The sequence below is a fragment of the Anser anser genome (assembly GCF_964211835.1).
Source record: "Anser anser genome assembly, chromosome: 2".
NCBI lineage: Eukaryota > Metazoa > Chordata > Aves > Anseriformes > Anatidae > Anser > Anser anser.
This window is the reverse complement of record NC_139721.1, coordinates 36,777,796-36,804,850: the sequence shown is the minus strand read 5'-3', so window position 1 is coordinate 36,804,850 and position 27,055 is coordinate 36,777,796. Positions and strand designations below refer to the sequence as shown.

General features: G+C 43.4%; 2 protein-coding genes and 1 long non-coding RNA gene across 6 annotated transcripts in view; 1 reads left to right on the top strand and 2 right to left on the bottom strand.

The window, feature by feature from the left end:
- Window positions 1–9,002, bottom strand: part of PDE7A (phosphodiesterase 7A) — an 82,070-nt gene extending 73,068 nt beyond the window's left edge. Inside the window, exon 1 of one of the 4 annotated variants that reach the window (XM_083823008.1) lies at window positions 8,286–9,002. In XM_083823008.1, coding sequence (XP_083679134.1) covers window positions 8,286–8,423 — 138 coding nt within the window. In that variant the 5' untranslated portion in view covers window positions 8,424–9,002. The remainder of the gene's footprint in view (window positions 1–8,285) is intronic. The other 3 variants (XM_083823006.1, XM_083823007.1, XM_083823009.1) reach the window with 3 other exon arrangements.
- Window positions 9,003–16,931: 7,929 nt separating this feature from the next.
- On the bottom strand, window positions 16,932–23,328 carry LOC310893914. Its single transcript, XR_014579408.1, has 3 exons — window positions 23,209–23,328; window positions 18,557–19,823; window positions 16,932–17,154 (listed from the first exon to the last, which is right to left on the bottom strand). It is a non-coding gene; the product is annotated as an uncharacterized lncRNA (long non-coding RNA).
- A 154-nt stretch (window positions 23,329–23,482) lies between these two features.
- The window catches only part of DNAJC5B (DnaJ heat shock protein family (Hsp40) member C5 beta), a 42,645-nt gene continuing 39,072 nt past the window's right edge, over window positions 23,483–27,055 (top strand). Inside the window, exon 1 of the mRNA XM_083823413.1 lies at window positions 23,483–23,578. The gene's annotated coding sequence lies outside the window, so the exon portion shown is untranslated. The remainder of the gene's footprint in view (window positions 23,579–27,055) is intronic.

The following is a 27,055-nucleotide window of genomic DNA, read 5'->3' as shown; positions in this document are numbered from 1 at the left end:
TTCAGAACCGATTACATGCTCTCAGTGCTCCAAGAGAGAAGCTAAGGCAGGGCACTACTGACAGGTCCCCCACACACACCTGTGCATATTTCAAGAGACTGCCGATGCACAAGAACTTCAGTATACTGATTTTTTTTTTGCCTTTAAACGGAAGTGCTAATTCATGTCTGACTAAATATGAAACTTCCTCAGTGCATCTTCAGCTGCAACATCAATATATGGACTTCATTAGCCACAAAGCAAGAAATAACCCAGACCAGCGTCACTCCTGCCACAGCAGCTCCGGTCCCCAGAGAGAAACTCCTCTACTGGACTACACTATTAAAATACTACTATTTGTAAGAGCACTCGCTTCTTTTTTTTTTTTTTGATCTAGATGTATAAACGAGTCCCTCAGGAAGTCACTTGCTTGCCAGCATCCATCCCAACGCAGCATCTCAGTTTCTAAGACAACTAAAGAGAACCACATCAGAAGGAGACTGCACACAGCCGCGCTAAAGGCTGATCCACCTACCCGAGCCCCAAGCTTCCCAGCAAAATCTCTCTCCTCATAGACTTGAAACAAGCTCCTGTATCTTCTCCTGCGTTTTTTGTGCCCTTGGGAAAGAACTGATGGGCATGGGGGTTGTCTTACACGTGTAATAAATACCCCATTTTACCAGTCAGAGTAGCCTCCAGCTGTGTCTGCTACGGGGGTGAGGAGGGGGAAGAAAGGTTCCTCAAAGAGAACAGCCTCCTCCTCTCCACATCCCTCATCTGGCAGCAAGGAGCAGGAGAAACAGTAAAGTCTTCTGCTGACACAAAGCTATCCTCATTACTCTCATTCCAGGATACAGCTTTTTGATGTTGAGGCAGGCCTGCTGCAAATTTTGGCTCCTTCACACTTCCAGCTAGAAGCAGAGAGAAGAATTTGCCCTCTACCTCGTGATGAAAAGCAGACTCCGGGAATCTAATTATAATTATTGTGGGAGTGTGGTCAGGAAGATAATAAATCAGATTGCCCTATCACAGGTGTACAAAGTGGGGGAAAGTGGGAGGAAAACAGGAGTCAGACTGCTGCAACAGAAATAAAACTTCTCAGGGTATGGAGGGGAGGAGGGCAAGGGAGGTGAGGGAACAGCCACAGAAGTTGTTCTAGACCAGAAAGAAAACAAAACATTTGGCTACAAATTCCTTACAGCACACCTAGGATGTAAACATACACACAAACAGTTCCCCAACTAGCCCTTCAATCCAGTTTTCTAGAACTGCATTTTTATAATAAAATACTTGGTCTTTGGCAGGCTGCCTTGCTGGATTACACTGGCTGCTTATTTACACTGCAGTTAGCTGCTAATGGCACAATCAGAACAAACAGGAGGAGAACTTCACATCTAACGAAACACAAACTCCTCCAAGCCCTACTACGACGGGTTTTGTGCACCTTATTTAACAGGAATTTGAGAGGCCAAGGCTCGATTCCTGGTCCCAGACATAGGTGTGTAAGGCCCTGCATGCATGTGCGCGCACAGACAAGGCGCACGCATTTGTATTTGTTCACATACAAGAATTTTGTCTGCAGTGGAAGCAGGTAAAATTGAGTGTCACATTTAGCTTTGAGCACAGACAAAGGACTATTCGCACTACAAGTGCTATTTAGCATGATTTCTGAGATTAAGATTAAACTCTTCAAGTTTTTTAGTGTGTCCACCCTAAGTCTTGCATTTACAAGGAAGGACTACTCTAAATTACAGAGCACGCTACATTCCTAAAATCACAAGACACACGAATTTTACATCCTGGGCATCCAACAGCATAAATTCACATGTGGAAAGCATCGGTGTGTTCACAAAGGTTTACACAGTAAAGGACTGCTAAATTACTTGAGATTTTTCCCCCCCGAAGTGTGAAAGCACCCTGAGCAGCCAAATGACTTACTGTTTGCACATGGCCTCAGTGAATTTTTAAGCAAGCCAGTACAACATGCTCAGTCTCACCCAGGTGTTTCTGAAACAGGAGCCGTAACCTAGCAGGACACAGAAACGGTCCTGCTATTGAAATGAATCAGAGATCCACCATGCTAGAAAGTGACCGAGCGCACTCGGAAACTTACAGCTTTGCAGAAAACAAGTGGAAACTTGTAGACACAGAGCGATGAGCGAAACGCAAGAAAGCAAAAAGCCAGCGGTCACCAGCGTGACGGGGAAACGCTCTGAAGAACCACATTCTGCTACCAGGGCTCCCCTCCACCCCCCTGCAGGCTTTGCAGAAAATAAAAGAACTGAAGAAATACCAAGGATTCGATTGCAGATGGCCCCAACATCATTTTCCACACAGCAAAGCAGTAACGCAACAGAAACGTCTGAAATTACGTGACTTTTATGAGAGCTTTATTACCATACCGAGTCAAAGTTAACCCATCTTGGATCTTTTCTCAAGGAACCTGAAAGAGATTTACTTAGCAAATGCAGGTTTTTAAAGAAAAGCTGCTGCAAAGGACATCCCATACAAAGCACTTCTAATTCTGACAACCTGTACTTGCATTGCATTACTACGTCATTAGCTCATCATTCATCTCGAATATCCACACACCAAAGCAGAATCCTTGCAAAATTATTTTATGGTTCAATATTCAACACTTCAAAACTTCAGGGGCACATGGTTACAATCTCTCTTTTCAAAGCAATTTCTTTTTAAAGATAGCATCAGAAAGCTGAGGTTCATGCAAAGCACAAAATATACTGTTACACAATCTGGACAAAGAAGTAATAAAGAATTGACTTGTGGTGATTTAAGACAAACTAATTAATGAGGACTTTAAACTATTATTCTGCTTAGATCTTCCACAGGCAATTACAGGCCATGAAATAAGCTGCTGTGACCTTTTGCAGAATGAAGGTACCGATGCCGCTTTATATCCCGATGTATGAAAACGTTAATTGGTCATAAAACTCTGAAAGCGTTTTAAAAAGGAACAGCCCCAGAAAATTACTGTTGTGCATAAAAACCCCAATCAGAACTTGTCCACGCTGAGCGGAGTCAGAGTCAGTCTCTGCCTCATATGAATAGATGCAATCTCAGCAACCAGACACAATAAATACAAGATGAAGGGAATGGCAAGCGGAGCAGCAACCCGCAGAATTAATTCCAGAGGCTAGGAATCGCATCATGAAAATTATTTCATTATTTTAACTTGTTAATTATTCAGGCGGTAGAGATATGGGAAACGGCAGGAGAAAGCTAATGAAAGAGCACGCAACTGAGGACTACCGATGGAGAGGACTGGAACGGTATAAAAGAAAAGTCACAGAAAGCAGAGAATGGGTAAAGAAAGGAGCTTAGGGTAAATTCCCCGTTCAATAGCGGGCCCAACATGAGGCATTCCTTCTGTCTCCCCGCTGCTCATTACTCCTGGTCTGGCATGCTGCTTCCTCGTTACTAGCAGGCACGGCCATTTGTGGAACTACGCTATGAATCAGCCAGGGCTGAGAAATAACCCGATCAAAAACAAAGAAGTTGACACAACTAAGAGGAAAATGCAGAAATGAGCAGCTCTAAGGGAAAAATAGGTCACGCCAACACTTCTCCGAGCAAGAAGGTGCAACTGTGGGATTAACAACCAATGCCCATGCTCAGGCCTTAAAAACACACCGCTCAACTCTCTCTTCTAAGGCTACACGCAGAACGAAACATGTTCGGATCGCACCTGGTGCAATGGGCAAACACTGGCAAGAGGAGTTGTACAGCAAAAGGTGGCCAAAGCAGCTAGCTGATGCTCGGGAACACATTTTTCAGAGGAAACGTTCCCTTCACTGAAGGTTTCACCAGCATCGTGCACTTCCAGCTGCTCTTTGTGACTTTTTTTCCCTGCTGTGTATTCTTAAAGTCTTCGGATGCGACACGCACGACCTGCAGCCTACTGTTCAGATGTACGCAGCGTCACAGAGCACAACGCTATGCTGCTTAAACGCGTGAAATTAAGATGCAATAACGAAGGCTCGTGAGTTGGGTTATCAAATAGCAGACAGTGAGTGCATGGTACTACTGCCTGGTACGCAGGAATACCTCGTACTGCAGGTAGACTTGGTGCCTGCATTTCTGACACTCAGATCGAGTCTTATTACTTCAGAGTGGTTTGGCTTGGAAGGGACCTTAAAGATCACCCAGTTCCAACCCCCTGCCATGGGCAGGGACACCTCCCACCAGACCAGGATGCCCAAAGCCCCATCCAGCCTGGCCTTGAACACCTCCAGGGATGGGGCATCCACAGCTTCTCTGGGCAGCCTGTGCCAGTGCCTCACCACCCTCTGAGTGAAGAATTTCCTTCTCATCTAAGAATTTCTCTTCTCATCTCCTTCTCTCATCTAAATCTCCTGTCTTTCAGTTTATGAAAACATTCCCCCTTGTCCTATCACTACACTCCCTGACACAGAGCCCCACCCCAGCTTTCCTGTAGGCCCCTTTAGGTACTGTAAGGTCTCCCCAGAACCTTCTCCAGGCTGAATGACCCCAACTTGCCCCATTCCCTCTTCACAGAAACTCATCCTTAGAAGACTTCTTTCTTTTCCATCATTGAGTTCAAGCACTTAAGGACAGAAAGGCCAGAACTAGATCTTTACTTCCATTCAGACTCTACTATCACACATCATTGATGCAATTTTTGGAGACACTGCAACAAGAGCGGAACACAAGGCAGAATGAAAGCAAGAAGCCAAAAGTGACGGGCTAGGCCAAAGTTCTCTCTTACTCACGTATGATATGTTTATATGGCATAAAAAGCAATCGCAGAAACATGTGCTGACCTCTCAATTCAAGGGTTTGTTGTTTTTTTTTAGTGGATTGCAACGCAGGACACGTAATCTAGAAGCGCTCACAGCTATGTTTCTAAAGTGGTTTTCATTATAAACCCTTATTCATTAAAGAGAGACTAAAAAATTCACACTAAATAAGCACAGGCACAGTTTTAGAAACTTTTTAACTAATATTAACAACAGAAGTTAAAAACCAGACAAGGCAAAGAATCCAAAATTATCCTCCGAAAGCTCAGCCTTAATTTAAAAAGCATCGTTTTGTAACAGTTGGAGTGGACACCCTAAAGGCACGATCCAAGGTACTATTTAACATCCACCTGACCTCGCAGTGAACCTCAAGTCCAACTCACCGCTGTGAAATGCCCTGACCATCTCTATAGTCACCGGTTCAGGTGCCCTTAAAAGCAGCTTATAACACCAGCATTTAAGATTATTTCACGTTCAAAGAAAGTTATCTCAAGAAAGATGTACAAACCCATACAATAGCAGCTCTTCATTTGGCTCGACTCGAGCAGTATCACAAATAACCTCCAGCTAACAGATGTCACTTGCTATTTTCATTATTGATACTTTGAACTTGAAGAAAAAGACAACCATAAGGAAATAATTCATTCATAAGAGAAAAGAGAAAATGCATAAGGTTTTTTCTGCGTTTGCTGGGGATAGGAACAGGTTTAAATTGCCACAAGGAAGATCTAAATTCAGTATTTTGAAAGAACTCTTGACTGACAGGAACAGTTAAGCACTGTTAACAACAGTTAAGTTGTCTGAAGAGATTGCGTAATTTCTATTATTTGAGGCTTTTATGGATTTGGTTTCAAAAGCCTAATGGGACCATCCTTCCCTTTAAATCAGGCTTAGCGAAGACTGTCACAACTGTTTCATGCGAGGAGCTGGCAGGTAGCTACCCCGTGTTCCCAGCTGCGTGAGTTTTCTGCTCTTTTAGCCAGCTCCTGACAAGCATCAGAGATGGTATAAAGGAAGTAATAATCATACGCGCCCAACGTCAGGACTTTAACCTTCAGCAATAATGAGTTATGTCAGCTCACCGCATCTCATAAGACTCTATCTTAAAAAACAGATTAGGCAAACAGATTAGACAAACATCTGCTAATAATATCGCCAGCACAATTCATCCTTCCTGGGGCTGACAAGAGTAGACCACAACTCTTGAGGTCATTTCCAGCAGCGCTTTATTCATGCTGCAACAAAGCAATGCACGGCCCATTTTGAACCCACTGAGTGAAATTTTAACAAAATATTAAACCGAAATCACGCTTAATTAAAAGACAGAAATACTTGCAGGCTTAGCATTGTCAGAATTAAATGCTACATGCGTGTTCTTACCATTGTTTCCCATACCTCCTTGCTGAAAGGCTAAGCCTAAAATGTCTTATGCCTAAATAATTTCACTTTTTAAGTGGGAATTCATTTTCAAGACCTCCCGTTTTTAAAGAAAACCCACCAAATGTGCATTAAACGTGAAATACTGGTTGTACACACTGGCTTCTTGAGTATGCTAGTACACATCTCCAGCTCTACTCTTGTTGCTCCAACCCAGCCCAAACAGAAAGCTGAAAGTGACAGACCAGTAAGGATCCAGACCTCTTCGAAAAGAAGTGGAGTGGAATACTAGGAGTATTCCAGGAGACTTCAAAGGTGAAGTGAAGTTCATAAGTTACACAATCATTAACCTCACCGGGTGATGCTTCTTAGCCCATCATTTACACCAGCCTATGATGGGTTTGGTAGACGTTCATATCCTATTAGCCCTAAGAGGTTCCTAAGTGGGGGGAAGGTAATCTAAAGACAACAAAATATAGCTGTACTCTAATCGGCTGGCTGGTACTTGCAAGGACTCCCTCACTTCAATATCCTAGTTCTCTTACTTAGGCATAAAACATATTCCTCTGGCTTACTCAAAGGAAATGCTACTTGGTCCCATAGGTCCTAAGCATAGCTGTAGTTTCCAGTTTTTTACACGTTATTCAAGCACCTCTCCCTGTGACTCGCTCTAAAATACCTGCAGCATTTTGGTCAAGATAAAAGGAATAGATGGAGAAGCTTCAAGGTTGGGAAAAAAAGTACTGAAATGCCAGTACCATATTTCATTTTATAAACCTGTGTCTACTTCACGCATCACCTGTGCTGGAGACCACACAGAAGAGGAATAAAGACAATGTATCACCTTGACTGCTTTGTCTGTTCCTTTTTCCAGAGGACCATCAACTCTTCTTCAAACGAGAGAGACTCTTCCCTCATTTGCACAGGATAACATGTGCTAAATTGGACTGGTTTTCAAGAAGACTTGTACATACGGAAAATTCATCATCACCACGTAAAACTCGAATCAAATGGTACAAATGGAAAGCATCCTAACCCATTTGCTACATGGAAAATTAATTTGTCATAAAAACAAAGTTTTCATCAAGTACTACATTCGCACTTGGGGTTGGGACAGTCACCAACATATGTTCGTTTTCGTTTCCTTACTAATAATACCTCACTATGCATTCAAATTCCTGGTCATTAAGCAGCATTTTAATGGTTCTTCCCTCCCAAAGATACACACACCTAATGCTCAAACCCACACAGAGCTTCACCGCTGCCTGAGGAGGGACAAAGCCAAGAGGCTGGGTGCTCTCCATGTTCTATTTATGCATTTATGAAGCAGAGCAAGGCACGAAAGAGCAGGACAACTCAATAAGACAGCCAAAAAGGTGAACAACAAGAACTGGCCATCACATGCGTAAAGCGCAAAGATGGCATCTTCCGTAAGGACAATGCAAGCCAGAGTCCTGAAACAAACCTTTCAGGAAATCCTTGGAAGCCAAAAGCATCTGACTTGCCACCAAAGCACATGCTTTCCTCTGCAATCCCAAATTTTCTCCAGAGACTTCCACCAGAATATAATTTTATTGGCGTTTGCTAGGAAACCATACGAGCACAGATTGAGAAATTCAGGACAGTGTTCTCAGGAAAAACCTCCCTTTTGTTCTGACAGCCGTAATGACCATTCCTGTAACATTTCCAACGAGATCAGATGCAACAAAGTACCACAGAGTTCATCTTGTGACTGATGTAATGCGGGCAGGGAACAATACCATGGAAATGAAGAAGCCGAGGATCTTTGTCTCTTCCTAGACGGATTGCCAAGTCCTAGGAGTTGAAGGGCGGCATAGCTTTGCATCCCAGATAAAACACCGCAGTGCCCGTTCATTATTCCAGTTAAACCACTGCAGCTTTGGGCAAGGCCACAGGCAGCTCAGCCCTTCGAAAGACACCCGCAGACGAAAAGCTGGAAAGCGGCACGGGCTCTGAAATGACGGAGGAACCCCACAGCCCAGCACCACTGGAAGCAACCCCGGAGGAGCTCCCCGCTCGCCCTACGGCCTCGCAGAGCCACCCCGGGCAGCAGCCAGGCAGCGGTGCCGCATTTCCCCGGGAGCAACCCGCTGGGGACCCCCTTAACCTCCCCCCCCCGAGGGTTCCTACCTGCGAGAGCTGCCGGGGGTTGGGGCAGCCGAAGAGCGCGGAGCTGGAGCTGAAGCTGATGGCCCCCCTGCGGCTGAGGACGTGCTGCGGCACCGGCCTGTCGAGGGGCAGCACGGGCAGCTGGCAGCATACTTCCATCGAAGAAGCCTCCGGGCGCCGACCGGCCGCGGGGCAGCGGCCCGGCCACCCCCCCCCCGCCGCCGCCGCCGCCGCCGCCGCACCTGCCCCGCCGGGGCTCGCCGCGGGGACGGGTCAGCCCCCGGCACAGGGCCCGCGGGGGGCCCGGCGCCTCCTCAGCGCCCCCGCACCTCCCCGCGGCGCCGGGCCCCGGGCAGCGGAGCGGGGAGAAGGGAGAGGGGAGGGGAGGGGGGGGGGAGCGGCGCTGGCAGCGCCCGAGGCGGCGAGGCCCGGCCGGGAGCGCGGAGCCCGCGGCCGCTCCCTGGGCCTGGGAGCCGCTGTCAGCCCCGCCGCCCGCCGCCGCGCATGGGAGCGGGGCCGGGGCCCTATTGTCCGGCACCAGGAGGAGGGGAGGGGACGGGAGGGAAGGGGAGGGGAGGGGAGGCGCCGCTCCGCCGGGGGAAGGGGCCGGGCCCGCCGAGAGGGGCCCGAGGGGAAGGAGGAGGAGGAGGAGGAGGATGAAGGGGGGGGGAGCCCTCGCCCCGCCCGCCGCCCGCCGCCGCCGCCGCCGCTCGGCGCAGCCCCGGGAGGAGGCACGAGCCCGGCGGGCCGTGCGTGGGTCGCGCGCCTGGCGACACGCAGCGCGTCATCACGTACCCACCCCCCCCCCCCCGCACCACACGGAGACAGCGGGAGGGCTCGGCGCCGCCGGCGGGCCCCGCGCGCATGCGCGCTGCCTTTTCGCGCCTTCGGCGGGGCAACGGGGAGGGAGGGGGGAGGAGGGCCCCGCCCCGGCACGTGCCGCGCGCGGCGAGGCCCCCCGGGGGACGGGGCCTGGTGTGAGGGGAGCCGGGCATGGGCGGCCGCCCGCAGGCCCTGCCCCAATCCGAGCGCCTGGAGGCAGCTCTGTGTAAAATAAAGAAGCATTAAATCCCCGGAAACATTAAATCCTCATAAAAAGTTGGACATGGAGGTGTCCGTGCCTGCAGTCCGATCCCTACATCCTTTAGGCGGTACCCCCTTACCGGGGGGTACAGGATTATTCTTTCCCCTACAACATGCAGAAGTAAAATCACATAATTTTTAACAGAAAACACCAAATTTTGTGGCAAATCTCACCGTTCCAGCAGTCGGGCTTTTGAGGAAGAAGTGGAATAATTCATGAGGTCATCCGGTCCATAGCTACACACACCACGTTCAATAAGACAGAACTATACTTCGTTGTTTTTTTTAGGAATAATTCTCCCTTTGTTTCTCCCTGCAGCTGCTTTTTTTTTTCTTCATCCTTTCATCTCTTTATTTCTCCATCATAAAAAAAAAAAAGCCCTATATATAGCATGATAGGCAAGGGAATGCTGCTGTTCTTTGAAGCGCATGTACCCACTTAGAAATCAAATTTTGCAAAATGATTCATATGACTTAATTTTGCATAATACATCGCTCTTCTAAGTGCTTGCTTACTGGCAGAAAGGTTTAGATTTCACATGATAATGGTTATTTATAGGCAATGACATGGCTCTGGAGGAGCCCAGTTAGGAAGAATAGTCGCTTTGTTTAGAGGGTTTTCGTGTGTTTGAACTAGTTGGAGGAGCAAGAAGTTTTGTAGGTGTGGGCTGGTGGCTATTTCACTGCGAGCTACCAAGTTAACAAATGCACCTCCTTCTTCTGCAGAACTGCAATACCATGTTGTATCATGGATATACACGGACATGCGGGTGCATGGGAGACAACAGTGGGCCAACTGCCTCATCTTAAAAGCTTTTTCCAACTGTTTTTATCCCGTTTCTTCAAATAAAAATATAGCAAGCATTTTCAGCATATAACATTATAATGTATGCAGTAGTTCACAATTTATAATAAGCCTGTAATTCCCAGTAAAATAATGTACTCAGCTTTTTTTATTATTATTATTTAATTCAGGTATGTCAAGTTTTCTTCCGCATTCTTAGACATTTTACTCATATTTGGCCTACTTGCATTAAATCATGCCTGCATTTGAATCCATAGCAGATCTTCACAAATTTCACTGGAGTCAAGATTCTCCCACCCCCACCCCAATTCATTTTTCAAAATTCCTTCTGGTTCTCCTACACTGATAACAATTTTGCTTTCTATACCTGGGTAAGTTGAATTTTTACTGTAGCCCATCTAAAATTCATTTATCAGCAATATGTTGTGTAGAAGAATAAAAGCATATTCCTACTTTCACTGAATATACATAGCGTATACTTCAATCTTACAAGGTCAAGCTATACATGAGGATTGTTGATAATGTATTTTTTTTAATGCTTCCTATCAACTGCATATTCTTTCCATCAGACTAGTTGAAACTGGTTCTTTAAGGTTGTATTTGCGCTGAGTCTGAGCCAGTATATCCTTAAATAACATAATCAGCATTTTCTTTTCTTCTCCCTCACTAACAATCCAATTATCTTTGATCTCTAATTAACATTATATAAACACCTTTAAGGAATCTGAAATGCATTCTTATGAAGTAAGCGTACATTTTCCAGACAGTGAATGATTCCATAAGTGTTTTGTTTTCAGGACACAAATTACTATTTTTCATAAATACAAAAGTTACTAATATTACTTGCGCTGTGGTTTCCTGTACGAGTTTACTGAGTAGAATCCCGCCCCTGGACGATAGACAGTCTTTGATTTATGGCGTAAGTTACACATTTTCAGCCTAAAAAGAATGCACAAACTGTGCTTTATATCTTGCCTAAAGAGCACAGCAAAGAGGGTTTTATTTATTTTCTTCCTTATACAGGTATACCAACAACAAAATGTTTTTGTTTGAATTAAATTGCTTCTCTTGTGAACCACAGAGTTCTTGGAGCACCACAGTGCCGCACTTCTTAGAAGCATCATATGATGTTATCAGGTGCCACAGTTTATCTGAGTAAGCCCCGTGTGGTGTGGCTTCTTTATCATGGCAGATACAGCCTTCAGTACAGAGTACATATCTGAATGTATTCAAATTTAGGGAGTGTTAATAAAGTTTCAATGATTCCTTTCACTTTTGCAGTTAATGTCTTGTACATTAGGCGTACTCAGGGGTGCTGTCTAGCAGGGAAGAAGCGTTACTGACGGACAGTTTTGTCACAAAGCAGGGCACTCTTACAAAGCCAGGGAAATGGAAGATCACAAAAACGTAATTAGTTCAGTTTCACAGTTCCTAGGAGAAGAGGCTCGGATCACACAGGTACTTCAGCAAGACATCCTGCTGGACCAGCCGCGCTGCACGGAGCGTCGCTTCGGGGCACTGCCAGCGCACGCCGGCAGAACTGAACAGTCTGCACAGAACAGGAGGCTTCAGTCGTGTTCTTGTACGAAACAGAAAATAGGGATCCTCAAAGGCATAGCACGGTTGTACTTTGAAAACAGCTGAGGAGCACAAAAAATACTTACTTGTAAAGATACACGATCAAGACATGCAGAAGTTTGTCTCTTTTCTTCTTACCTGAGGAAGTTACATGGTTTATTTCTGTAGACAGGAAGAAACGTCTTTTCAAGTTGTGTTCTCAGTGGCTGCGTTGTTACACTTTGGTTTTGGCTTGTGCCGTTTCTCCGGCACATGCTCAGATACGTCCTTTGTTTCTACCCAGTTATTGTCTGAGTGAATGCTATACATTTCCGTAGGACTTCCAAACTTGTGGCAGCCCCGCTGGAGGACACCCCTGTCCCTGCTTGGTGCGTCCCTTTCTCCATCTCCTGTCATCTGTCTCCTGCTTTGCCCTGAGTCTGCATCAGGCACGTTTGAATGTTGTGGTGATGCTACGTCCTTGGCTCCTGTTCAGTTTGCTGTCCAGTGCAGCCCCCAGATCTTCTTCTGCAGAGCCGATAGCTGTCCTGTTAGTCTGGCAGCCCTTCCTGGCTGTGGTAATTTGCACTGGCCTTTACTGGACAAACTGTCCTGGGGGCTGGTCAAGACCATTTTGAATGCTAGTCTTGTCCTTCCTAGATCTCTCTCACCTGCAAATTTAGTGAACACACTCTCAAAGACAGTCAGGTCAACAGTGAAATTCCTGTGAATGATTAAATCCGATATCTGGAAGAGACCTCCTGAGGAATGCTGTTTAATCTAATCTGTCAACCACTGCTAACGACTCTGAGGATGTTTTCCAATCACTTTTGCACCCACATTATAGCAGCTTTGTGTATGGTATGGCCAAGGTTTATCTTTCGTAACTTTAGACACTTAACCCAGAGAGTAATTGCCTAAGGCTACTTTTGGAGTCAATAATTAAGAGAAAGACAGCAGGCCATTCAGGTTGTGTTCGCAGGAGCCTTTCCTTTCCCTGGAAGGAAGGAACACAGCGCTGCCTTTCTCCTAATTGAGACACTTTGGTTTGCTTCCACAGAGTTAATCAGATGAACTGGGGTACACGGCTTTGTTCGTGACGGTAGGTAGGCAGCGTGGAAGGGCAGTGTTGGTGAAGATACGCTCTGTCAGGTGTGCCATGCTACCATTAGCTGCGGGTTTTGTCCCTCTGCTGGAGAGGCAAAGTCCTTTTGACTTGCCTTGGCAGTCCATTTGTTTGCTTTTGCCCCTGCTTCCAGTATTTTGAATATTATATTGAGAAGTATTTAGAATCTTTTCCACATTTTTAACAACCTCAGTTTCACTGAACTGAACTTGCCTACTGGCCACATACCACTTCTGCGCTAACACCAGCAAGCTGCAGCAGAAATTGAAAAAGACTGATCCCAGAGGACTTCCATTTTTCCTTTGCTCACAGCCCCGAGAATCACACCCTATGGTTCGTTTAAGAGTGGAGTTTTAATGACAAGTTATAGCCTCCAGAAACAGGGACTGACTGCTGAAACAGGGTAAGAAAAGTCAGTTATGAACACAGCTGCAGACTGTCAAAAATTTAATGTAGTTTCAAAGACATATTTTTGTAACTCCAGTGCCGATATTATTGGCAATAACAGTGTGAGAAAGTGATTCTTTTCTACAGTTACTACTTCTTAAATGCATTTCTAGAAAACTTGCTAGAGTGCACGCAGCTTAAATGGTCTCAGCCACCGAAGTTATGGTTTTCTCAGTAATTATGGCTGTCTGGACACAAATCCTCATATTACGATAGTGTCAAAATGACTATGAGTGTTGGTGTCAACAGAAGCCTGTGGAGAAAGCTTCTCTTTGTGTCATTTGTACATGCGTAACAGCTGATGTGAAGTACATTTTTAATATCAGAGTGGGAGGATATGAGAAGCCCAGGTGCAGTTTCAGAGGTGCAGCTCGCAAGTTTACCAGTGTGATTACAAGCTGAAAATTCATCGCTTTTGGTGTTGGTAATGGAAGGGGTTTTGGACCCCTATCAATGGACAGAATGAATGAGGCATTTCTGAGGACCTTCGTCAACATACAGTATCTGTTAGCTTCCGTGATAATTATTAATGCATCAATTGCCCATTTTGTCTGCAGAAAATTTAGTGGTTTATTTGGATTTTGTTTTGTAACCTTTTGTTTGTTTGTTTTTGTTTTACATTGTTCCAAGACTTCATTAAAAGTGCATGTCCTTTCTCGATTTCTGTACATGAAGGTGGAATTAGTGTTTTCAGCAGTCTCAGCAAAGGATTTTTTAAAGCCATTTTGACTTGTAAAAAAAAAAAAAAAGTTAAGCAGTCCCATAGTTAGGGGACAGTCCCCCATAATTAGGGACTGCTAGTTAATTTTGGATTTGGAAGTTGCATTTAGGTTCAAAAGATTCCTGCTGTTCCATCTGATTCTTCATTAGCCTATTGGCAGTTGGTAAAGATGCCTTGTAATATTAAAACTGGTAATATCAAATACTGCTAGAAGTGAAATAACAAGCTAAAGTTCCTACATACCAACCTTAGTGAAGCACCAGTCTTATTAATCTCACTATGCTGCATTGTCAAAAACTAAAGGCAAGCAGTTTGTTGTCATTTAAAGCTCAAAAGTGAGACATTGCTTAGTAACACCAGATTTTTTCAAAGAAGAGTTTAACTCATTTTATTTCTGATTATATTAAAGATGAGCACACTCCCTTGCTGCAGAAGCTTATTTGTATGAGAATTTAGAATAATTAGAATAGCTTTCTTATAGGTGCTAAAATTATTCGGTAATTACTGAAAAAGGACAAATTAACAATGTTCTCCCCCCGGTGTGTGAAGTAAATCAGAAATGGGAGTTAACATAATTTGCGGCACTTGCACATCTGGTAATTCAGGTGACTACATCCAGGAACCTAGTAGTCTTTCTCTTATACTCACCTTCCTCTTGCACTTTGACTTTTTTACTATTCACTTTTATTTTTAAGTGCCATTTTATGCGATTAGTCCCTCATGAAAAGAATTAAGTAAAAATGAATATGATTAGAAACAACAGGTACATTCAGGGGATCAGTTAGTATTAAAAATGTATACTAATTAGTATTCTGATTAGTCTGCTTTATATTTCAATTAATTATTTTTTTCCATCTTCTTCAAAGATGCTCAAATGTACTACTTCAGTTTCTCCATTACTTACGAGCTTACATAAAAATCAGGCATTTAATCATTTTATGCTTCCTTTTTAGCTCATTGGTGGTACCATTTTCTATCAAAACCCATAGAAACAGAAGGTAAACCTATTCAGATGAATAGAAATGAGAGGATTAAATATTTTCAATAACTCGTGTTTTTCCACCATGTAGCATCCTGACATTTATTTCCCTGTGAAGGAAAGGATGCGTCAGGGTTAGCATTAGCATGACTTCTCCCTGAAAGTCTGGAAAAACATGTGTCATTCTGCCCGTCCCCCCATTAACCACCTGAACAAATGCCGCGAGCAGATTTCATTAATTTCAAGAGACTACCTCTGGTTTTACTTAGTTTTATTCTTTGCTAGACCTTTTGTGCTTAACAATGGCAAAAACGTATCTGGAATCCTGTCTGATTTACAACTCACTGAATACCGATGGGCTTAATCCAATTAAAACTGGAAGGAATGTTGCCAATATGTCAACAAAAGTGCAACAAAGGGAGGGGAGGGTTAGTTTACAGAAATTCCTGAATTCCTTTGTCTTGACCAAATGAAAGAAATTTGTTCTTGTAAGACAAGCGCATACTAAAAGGATTAACTCTTGATAAACCGACTTTTATGTTCAGACAAAGATGCCCTGAGTTCTAAGCGAACATTTTTCAATCAATTTCTTGAAAGCAGTTTTGCATTTAATTAGTGTGCCTTGTTTAAAAGCTGGGCGAGGGGGTCAAAGCGCTAAGCCACAGAGGTTGGGCCTTGCAATAGTGTGGAGTGCACTGGAAACGTGGTTTTAAAATACATCGATGCTGAGGTAGATGCTGCTGTGAAGAGGGGCTGCGCCACCCCATCCCACTCCTCCCGGCTGCTTGCTCCTGCTATTGATACTCATCTCTGCGGCAAGCCCAAAGTGTTTAGGGTGTTACACTGGTAGAAAGTGGACCATCCCAAAAATAAATAAGTAAACAAACAAAAAGTGGGACCAGACAAGAGCACAACTGGTAAAATAAAACTAGGGACAGAGTGCACCTTTGGGAGTCAGCCCACAGTTCCACCAAATCGTCTGTGCCATAAAAACCCACATAAATGGTGTAAGTCAGGATTCTCTAAGGGATTTCTGGGCTGCTGTATAATTCAAAAAGTAGTTCATTTTAGAAAACCTAGCTTTAAAATCTCACATAGTTAGAGATACTCTTTGGACTGCATATATGACATGTATGATACGAGACAGGCCTAGCAGAATTTGCAGTGAAAATATGGGTTAACTGAAGTAAAGTACTAGTGGTACAAAGTGTATACTTGATGTTATGCATGTTCTTACATGCTTTGCTGAGTTGGAGTTATGGAGAACACCCTCTAGTCATGTGTCAGAACATCATTTGAATCTACATAAATCAATACCACGTCAGCATTTTTCTAGGTTAAATTACATGACTAGAAGTCTGTAGACTACTCTTTTCAAGTATAGGCCTAACCAAATAAGCAACTTTTGTAGTATTTAATCTCACCTCAGACTCTGAATATTTAATATAATTCTTTATTAAGCATTTTCAGCCTAAAACATATAAACAGAGTAATTATACTAATACTCAAATTGTTCAAAATGTGGCAAACCAGCATGTTTTATAGAATAACTAAAATGGGGGAAGCCATGACATCTGCTCAGGTGTATGAGTAAAACCTAAGGTTTTACTTATATGGTGAACTGATGATTACAAAAAAAAAAAAATAAGTAGTAGAAATCAGTAGAAAAAAACACATCCTAAAATACCTGTAATTTTTCTAAAAGGACAAAAATAGCATAATAAACCTAACGAACGATCCTGATACTTTATTGCAAAGCACAAAGATTCAAGAACCAAAAGGTCCAAATAGCTTAATTTGGTGAAATATTTGTTCTATTGCTACCGACCTTGAACAGGATGATCTGTGGGCATACTGTATGTCATTGTGTCTGTAGCCAAGATAATCAATTCCCAGATAATGGGAGAATTGTCTTTCATTTGTTAGAAGTCATAAGTAACACTAACACATTGCAAGTCAATATAATTTGCATTACAAGTGAAAGCTTTATTGCAAGATATGGGAAAAAATGCACAGCCTGGAGTCATGCTCCTGAACATGACAGCTGTATGAATGCAAATACTTGCTTTGTCATTCAATTTTCAGATATATTTTTATTTTCTTGTCACTTCATCATGTCTATACGCATGAATGTCCATCTGCAGAAATATTTGATGAAGTTCTAAAAACAAGCTGGAAAAAAAGAAAAAATGTTTGTTCTGCAAACTTATTTATGGGAATAAACATTGCTCTGTATACAATTGTAACAGTAAATTAATTAAAATTGCATGTTACTTTTAAACACTCTGCTAATAGGAAAAGGAAGAATTGTTGAAATCTGTTATTTGCACGTTGTGTATTTGGAATTGTGACATCCACATTTTGTGATGCAAGATGACAAAGTCGGGTGCCTTGCACCAGCAGAGGATGGTACGATATGAACAAACATTAACAGCATATACTGAACATTAAGACTATTAGCAAGAGTCTTATAATACATAACATGGATTCTGTCCGGGTCAGACACAACATGCATCCTGCAGCAAAGCATTTCCCAGTTCTATGCCAGAGACTGTGCACACACTGGGAGCCAGAGGGTGCTGGTGGCTAACGTCAACTTGCTGTAAAGAGAAGGCTTCTGCTTAGCTACCCAGGAAGGCTTGCTCGTTTAGAATAGAGTAAGCATGTAACAGTGCAAAGTTGGAGAGAGAGCCGTTATTCACAGCACAGAGATCATTTCACTTTCATCTGAGAGGTTTTTATGAAGCTTCGTGTACAGGGCTCACCTTGGCTAGGGACGGGTGCTATGCAAAGGGCAGCAGGACTGCGCCAGTTCCCAAAGACGCCTTCCAAAGTAGCTTACCTGCTCAAGTGCCACACATCACCTTTGGGAATTCCTACTACTTGTGAAGTCTTTTGAAATAATGGTTTGAAATAACATGTAGAAGTTTGCAGAGCTGTTTTATTTTTTTCTAACGAAAGAAAGAAAATAAAGAACCTCACCTCCCTTAGAGTGAGTCATCCTCCCCCACTTTCGGAAAAAAAAAAGAAAAAAAATGTAGAATTTGTGAGTAAAACCCATTAGGCTCCCCAGTCACGTATAGTGATTTATAGAAAAAATATATAAATAAGAGCTGCAAATGGTTGGGTGCTTATTTTCTGTCTATCTCAGTTGGGAGCTGTGCCACTGATTTACACAGGGCTGGGATCTCACCAAAATATGCAAAAAGGATTCTTCTGAATCAAAGGTAAATGGAAAAAAAAAAAGATCACCTTCTGAATCAAAGTTATTTTGTAGGTGTCATATCAGCCATAAAGGTCTTTACTGAATTCTGTATGATTCTTCCATGAAGTCCATGGGACTTTTCGATATAATAAATTCCCTTGCCTGAACTAAGAAATATGAGTTATGCTAAGGGCTGTGAATATTTACCACCAAAGTTTGTTTTCTGGTAAAGCATAGTTCTTCATTTATTGATAGCTATTACCAGTGAGTCCCGCAGCCTGTATTTTCTCTTGCCATCAACAGGCAAGTTGCAAGGTTGAACAGAGCGGGACGTTCTTAAGCAAGGGAAGAAATGCCAACACTCTGTACCTGCGTGACGGTGCTGACCTTATTACAGGTAAATCATCAGACTCAGAAAAAAGCATCTGTGGAGCAAAGGCCGTGGCTCTGGAGCTGGCTTCGTGCTGCACGGAGATACAGCATGGCCTGATCAGTCGCGGGCTGCTGGCACGGCGTGGCCACGCTCCGGCAGATGCCCCGCAGCGCTGGCCACTCACCCCTGCTACCCTCGCGTTTTGTTTCTCAATCATAATCCAATTAAAACAGGCAGCTGCAAAATAATCAATAGGCGAAATTCATTAGCTTTTCACGGTATGAAATAAATAGGAAAATGAAGCTCTCCTTGGTCTTAATTAGTTCTTATAAAAGTTGGCAGGAAAACAAAGACACTTGTACACTCCTTTATTTTCATAAGAGACTTGCCTGAAAGAAAAAACCTCAGACATATAATTTCCTTTTCTTTTTTTTTTTTTTCCCCTGCCTAACTCTCTCAGTCAGAGCCTAACCCAGCAGCTCCTCTGAGGGCAGAAAGAAAGGTGGTTTGGCAGCGTGCTCGGGTACGCCGCTGCCGTGCGGATCGGGGCAGGTCCCGGAGATCCTCCACGAGCTGCTTGCACGGCGATAGGCCGCAGCCGCCTCCCGCGCGGGTAATTCTCCTGCCAGAGCGGCCCCAGACGGGCGCTGTGGTTCCGCCATCATTACCGCTGGAGCGGCGCCATGCCACATCACCCAGCAGTACAAATTTGATCTGGATCGGGTGTGGGCACGCGATTACGTTTTTGTCAAATTAGCAGAGCGCTCCGTGAGGGTTTTAGGTTGCCTGCGTGCTTTCGCGCCGGCTGCGGAGGAAGACGCAGCGCCTGAGCCACGAGGGGTTAGGGCCGTGTGGGCGAACGAGGCCTGGCCTAGGAGTCAACCCGCTGGTGCCCGAGTTCTGTCTGAGCAAACCGAAGGGGCAGAGAGCATTGCAGCTGGAGCAGCACTTGGTGTCACACTCCCACGGCACTGTAAATTTGCCAGCAGAAGCCCTGAAAGTATTGGCCTATAGTGTAGCCGCAGGCTAGCTGGGAGGAGTATCCATTCTCACAACTCCTGTGATTTAATTAAACAGCACTTACTCACGCTTCACACTTGTGTGGCATTCGGGCCCGTATATAATTTTTACGGGGCGTTTTTGTGGTGACCTGGAGACACACTGTTGCCGAGAAGGTGTGAGGTCACCACTTCCATTGCATCACCTCTAGCAACGATGCCAGCCGTGCAATGAGTCAGATTAGCAAGCTGATTTAACTGAATACTAAGAGAAAAAAAAATGAAAAAATATTCAGTGCAAGTTTGGACCACTTCTTTGCTGGTAGCCAGTTAAGCCAACTGTAAGCATACAGCTTCATACTCAGAGCTGAAGCTCTGAGTATTTTCCAGATGAAAAATGTTGTCATAATAAGGGGGAAAAAATCCCTAAGAACAGTTGTGATAGATGGTTAACAAACTACTAATTTCCTGAAATGTTAGTCTGCTGAGTTACTAGGAAATATTTCCAGTTGCTCTTTTTCTACAATGACTATGCTGAGAACAGCATTCATATTTATGTTTTTGCTTATTTACTTTATTGGTGAAATATTTATGCTAATTGAATTAATTTTAGGAAACCTTTACTTTCACCAGAAAAGTGAAAAGGGAAAAAAAAAATCTGAGACTTGATCTTCTCATCCATTAGTCTGTAATTCCGCTAGTCCTGGGACTGCATATTGCTTTAATTCTTGATTTTTAACTCAGCCACTCAATAGACATTCCTTTCTGGATCCAGATAGCAGCATTTTAAGACAGTTACTCATCAGCACTTTAAAAAGAATATACCTTTGTCAGCCATCAGTTAAGTGAGCATTTCCATGACAGGGTAATAAATCCTGTGTGCGGATTAATGAAGCTTCAAAAAGAGATGACTACTGACTGCCATCTCCCCCGCTGCATTCCCTCCTCCTGGGAATTATTTACGTGAGGAGCCAGCGTGAAGGAATTGGGAGAGAATAGTTAGAAAACAGGGACCAGGAGAGAACCGAGGACTATGCTGGGGATTTCAGGAATGAGCTTGGGTAGACAAAAACTATGGGAGATGTCGCAAGGGTGGCTGTTTAAGAGAACTGTGTGAAGTAGGAAGAAGTGGAGAGAGAAGTCAGGTGCTGGAGGAAGGTGGTGCGTGGTGGGGAGGACTGAAAGCAGCTGCGAATTCCTAAGGAGCAGGTTCTGAGATGCGGTACTGCAGCTTCTGCATTTGGTCCTGGTAAAATGATCTCAAAAGTAGGTCAAAGCACTCACTCACACTCTTCAAGCTGATCTTCCTGATCCCTAGCTGTAGCTAAAATGTATTAATTTTCCTTGCTACCAAAACTGTGGGATTGTTAACTTAAAATAAACAGTAGTAGAATAATGCCTTAATATGCTATAGCAGCTTGCAAAGAAAATTAGAAACTCTTTCTAAATAAGGCATTAGAAGACTCTCTTACTTCACTTTTACTTGAAGTCCCAGATAACTTATCTCTGAGTTGTCAAAGTTATATAAACTAGGGACATCCTATCCTTTGATTTTCAGGAAGAAATTTGACTTAACATCAGACAGATTGATATGATTCACGTCTTAGTTGCTTGTGTCTTCTTTAGCAATAAACCACAATAACTTTGTTGGTTATGGCTATCTCCATTTTAAACTAGGGAACTTTCTCCTGAACTTCAGATGAAAACAAAATTCCCAGCACTCCACTGAGTATCTTGTTGAAAAACTTTAGTATATTACTATTACTTAAAACTTCATTTTTAAGCCTTTAATTTTTTTCTAGGAGAAAAAAAAAGTGTTTATATGCACATCACTTAGGTAGTCCACCAAACCTTTGAACAGGTTTTACTTGCATGAGCCAGGAAGTTTCATCTCTGGATTACTTCTCTGTGTCAAACTGACCAGGTAAAGGCATGAGTAATGTGCATATACAACAGACTGTTCATTTGAGGTTTTCTTTAATTTGCTACTTTTTCAAATAGTGCAGTTGTTGAAAAATATTAAAAACCCAAAATACATTTAAAGTGAGATATTCTATCTGAATAGTAACAGAAGGTCACAATATGTTCAGAGAATTCAAATATATGGATGTTCTCTTATGAATACTTACTTCTTGAATAGAGTTGCAGATGGTTTACCAGATGGAATACCTTACTTCCAATATAGCAATATATATTTAAAAATGGATGTAATGCAATCATATTATTTAAATCAGTTCTGTTATTTCTTTTGAAGCCGTAATGACAGTAACTATTCAGTAACAAAGAAATGTGGTAAGAAGAATGTAATTTCTTGCTGTAGGGTTGTTGGGCTTGTCTAAGACCTTAAAAGGCTCATTCCTCAGAAAGGTGCTTAAAATGAATATCTAACAGGTAGCATACAGAACAATTCAGGTAGGGCGTATGAAACAGAACTGGCTGAAAAGAAATGACAAGAACATTTGGGGACATAGCTGCCTCATAAGTACTCTTCCCTTGTTAACAAAAATCAGTCCCCATGCCTGAGCCAGAGACCCAGCACATCCTGTCAGAAGCATCCTTTTCCACTTAGTCACTTGTCTTCTGATTAGGTTGTTCAGTTGGGTGTTATTAAAACTAATATCACCACAGCACAATATTCAAATATAGAAGAAAAGGTACATCCTGCCAAAAGAGTGAAAAAATTGCACATATTACCACTGTATGCACCCTTTCTCAGGATACACATTCTCTCATCTTACTAGCCTACCATATTTGACTTAAGTAAAGCATCTTTGAGCTTTACTTGTTTTAGGTCTTTTTTTTTTCAGGCTGCCACCCATTCACCTGAGAAAAGCGATCTACTAGCAAGAGCTTCTGTTTCAGGCTCATCTTTGTTCTTTATCTCGTCTCTTCTGGTCAGTTACCAATATAAATCCCAACATCCTTGCCAGCGTTCCACCTTTTAGGCAGAACAAGGCACAGAAATAAGTGATAAAAGCAATCACATCAGGAAAGTTTTGAGGAAAGGAAGTACTTGCATGTTTAAATCAGGAGTGGAAAGTAAATGAGAACATGTGCTCAGTTTCACATGTTGTATAAGACAGTAAAAGTTAAAACAAACCTGATTAAAAATCAAAAAGGCCAAGGGGAAGTGAAAAGTTTATGCTGATGCCATTTTATACAGCTGGGAAAAGCAAGGTTCTCCACATTAAGGGAAGTTTCATTTTCTTATCCCTGTATCTTTCCCTTTATCCCACAAATTCCACTGAAAGCAAAAGTGTTTAAAACATTTTTACCACTTGCATTGGCTTGCTGGTATTAAACTTTCTCAGTAAATCTTCCTAGTAATTTTTCCCAGTTTTCATAGCACTTAATTTCATTAAGAGTAGTCATAATCTTGCCTGGTCTTTACCTGCATGAAAGGTCTCTAAAAATGATAAACAATGAACCTAAAGGCCACCAAAAGAAAAATATGAGCAGCCAACATTAAACCATCCTTTTACTGCCATACAAGACTGTTCAGATTCAAAAGGAGAATATGGTTAACCCTACCAACAGCAGCTATAAATCTAAGAGAATTAATATAGAGATGTCTTCACCCACCATGAGTGTAAAGAAAGCATTAAGAAAAGCTTGAGCTAATTCCAGTTGAAATAGTTTCAGTTACTTACTTGGTCATATTAGCCTTTCAATATTCAAACTGAAACAAAAGCACAGAAATTGTGGCTTCTAGAAACAGCCCAGCTCCCCATGCTGTGCTTTGCACACTGTTAAGCCAGATAAACAAAAACAACACAGCTGCTGCTCATCCTGCTTGATTTCTACTTTTTTTTTTTTTGACTTTGCCCTGCCCCTTTCCCAGTTGATTGGTTGGGTGCCAGGTGGGCCTAATGGTATACGAAGCCACAGGTGTCCTATTAGAGAGTTCTTTCTGCCTGAGCTGCTCTTTGGCAGTAAGTGCTTTGTTTTCCCTTCAGCCAGTTGCAGGGTTCTTTAGGTGGGTCAGAGTGTATGGGCTGATGTGTTCCCAAGTTGAGAGAGGTAAGCGTGTCTTTTTGAGGTAACAACTAGTAGGATCTTTCAGAGTAAAGCAAGCTATATAGTGGTAGGTGCCTTTACTGCATGTAGCTCTTCTTCAGGTGAGTAATTTTTAGAGCATGCTTATGGATAGGAAGATGATGTTATTTTGCGTGTTTGCTTTATGGTTCTAGGTTTCTTGTGATTTTTGCAGAATTCTGGGGCTTACTGTGAATGTGACCTTATGCCTTCACCTGTATGTCAAATATTACCAAAGTTGCAACCTTGGTGTTAAAGTGATGGAGCAGGGTTTAGGGGAAGTGTATCATCCAAGTTCCCTGTGCCAGTACCTGAAAACAGGGGAAGTAGGCATGTAAGGTGTAGTCTTTTTCAGGGTTAGGGACAGTTTCTTATATTTCTGGAGCTTTTTCTGCTGTTTTGCTGGCTGTAGAGTCTTTAGATTTTGTAGCTTTCTACATTTTAAGTGCTTGGAATTCCCTTAATGGAGGGATATTTAGGAAAAAAAAAAAAAACAAAAAACATGGCCAACATGGGTTCATGAAGGGTAGGTCCTGCCTAGCAAATTTGATTTCCTTTTATGATAAGATCACCCATCTAGTCGATCAAGGGAAACCAGCTGATGTGATCTTTTTGGACTTCAGCAAAGCTTTTGACACAGTTTCCCATAGGATCCTACTGGACAAAATGTCCAGCATACAGCTAAACAAAAACATCATACGATGGGTGAGCAATTGGCTGACGGGCAGGGCTCAAAGGGTTGTGGTAAATGGGACCACATCTGGCTGGCGGATGGTCACTAGTGGGGTCCCTCAACGCTCCATTTTAGGGCCGGTCCCCTTCAATGTTTTTATAAGTGATTTGGATGTAGGACTAGAAGGTGTTCTGAGCAAATTTGCAGATGACACTAAACGTGGAGGAGTTGTGGATTCAGATGAGGGTGGAAAGGCGTTGCAGAGAGATCTGGACAGACTGGAGAGCTGGGTGATCACCAACCACATGAAGTTTAACAAAAGCAAGTGCCAGGTCCTGGACCTGGGACAGGGCAACCCTGGCTATACGTACAGACTGGGCGATGAGACGCTGGAGAACAGCCCCGCAGAGAGGGATCTGGGGGTTGTGGTTGGCAGCAAGTTGAATATGAGCCAGCAGTGTGCCCTGGCAGCCAGGAGGGCCAACCGTATCCTGGGGTGTATCAAGCACAGCATTGCTAGCTGGTCGGGGGAAGTGATTGTCCCGCTCTACTCTGCGCTGGTGTGTCCTCACCTCGAGTACTGTGTGCAGTTCTGGGCACCACTGTACAAAAAGGACATTAAACTGTTGGAGAATGTCCAGAGGAGGGTGACGAAGATGTTGAAGGGCCTAGAGGGTAAGACGTATGAGGAGCAGCTGAGGTCACTTGGCCTGTTCAGCCTGGAGAAGAGGAGGCTGAGGGGGAACCTCATCGCAGTCTACAACTTCCTTGTGAGGGGGAGTGGAGAGGCAGGCGCTGACCTATTCATAATCACCAGTGATAGGACCAGTGATAGGATGGGAATGGTGTCAAGCTGAGGCAGGAGAGGTTCAGGCTGTGGACATCAGGAAGAGGTTCTTCACCGAGAGGGTGGTCGCACACTGGAACAGGCTCCCCAGGGACGTAGTCACTGCACCAAGCCTGTCTGAATTTAAAAAGCGATTGGACTGTGCACTTAGTCACATGGTCTGAACTTTTGGGTAGACCTGTGCGGTGCCAGGAGTTGGACTTGATGATCCTTATGGGTCCCTTCCAACGTGGAATATTCTATGGTTCTATGACATTCTAGAAATTGTCAAACAGTGCCATGAAACAGGATATGGACAGTAATAAAATACAACCTGAATTCACAGAATGGTTGAGGTTGGAAGGGACCTCTAGAGGCCATCTGGTCCAACTCCCTTTCTCAAACAGGGCCACCCAGAGCTGGCTGCCCAAGACCATGTCCAGGTGGCTTTTGAAGGTCTCCAGTGAGGAACGCTCTCCAGCCTCTCTGGGCAATTTGTGCCAGTACTCTGTCACCCTCACAGTAAAGAAGTGCTTCTTGATGTTCAGAGGGAACCTCCTGTGCTCCAGTTTTTGCCCGTTGCTTCTTGTCCTGGCACTGGGCACAGCCTGGTAAAGAGCCTGGCTCCGACCCCTTTGTACCCTCCCTTCATGTATTTATAGACAATGATGATCTCCCCACTGAGCCTTCTCTCCTCTAGGCTGAAGGCTCCCAGCTCTATCAACCTTTTCAGGTAGGAGAGGTGCACCAGTCCCTTTGTAATCTTTGTGGCCCTTTGCTGGACTCTTTCTAGGAACCCCATGTCTGTCTTGTACTGGGGAGCCCAAAACTGGACACAGTACTCCAGGTGTGGCCTCACCAGTGCTGAAGTACAGGGGAAGGATCACTTCCCTTCAGCTGCTGACTTTACTAAAGCATGTCATCAGGTTAATTTATTTCACTCCCCAAATTCCTCTGACTAAAATCAGAGATTTTCTTTCCCTATCTCTGTTAGAAGAAAGAGTCAGAAGCTGTAGGTTCTTCATGGAGGTTAGGAGTGGCCTATTTGACCACTTATATCTCCTATGTGCTTTTTGATGTCAATATTATCAACACCAGATTCAGCAAACCGACAAAACAGTTCAGCTTTTAAAAGTTGCCTTTCCTTGTCTTGGAAGCTAAAAATGCACACCATTGTTGAGCAATGGTGCCAGTCCTTTCATGCATGTATGTGTACCTACCAGTCTTTCAACTCCAGGCTCTTAGCTTCTGAACTTGCTGTGAGCCAGGAAAAGGAGGGAGCAGTGGGTGGAAGGACTGGAGTGACTCAGAGTTCTTCAACCCCCTAGCTCTGTGCAGCTGTAGGCTTCTGAAGCAACCCTGGACCTCCTGCTCAGTCTGGGCCATGTTTCAAATTTTTTATAGGCTGATATGCAGCTTTGCATTTCCAGACATGTTATGATTTGTCTGTTTTGAAATGCATGCAGCATACAAATGAAATGTAAAATGTAAGTAAGACTTATTTAGCTACAGGTCTTTTGGGACAAGGACTGTCTCAGTTTTTCATTGTCTGCCACAGTGGTGTCATGGCATACTATTACGTAGCCAGGTGTTATGATACAAAAAATAATAACGAATGAGAGAAGTGAATAGGTATTGAATGTTATGTTTTATTCTTCTAAATTATATAGCTGATCTGAAGAAAGAGTTATGGCAATTCATTAAGGTTTGGATCTTTTAAACAAGCTTTAGAGTGCATGTAGGATATGTACCTATGATCCGCAAGGGGAAAAAAATAGATTTGCAGATAGAGCATTCAATTCCTTCAAACAAAACAAGAATGCTTATGAGAAAAACAGTACAGGTTACAAAGCAATATTAACACACCAGAGGGAGCTGTATTCACGCACAATAGCACATGAGAAAAGACTTCAGAACAGTGCTGGTTTCTTTTGATAATAGGATGTATATAGGTACGGAGAAT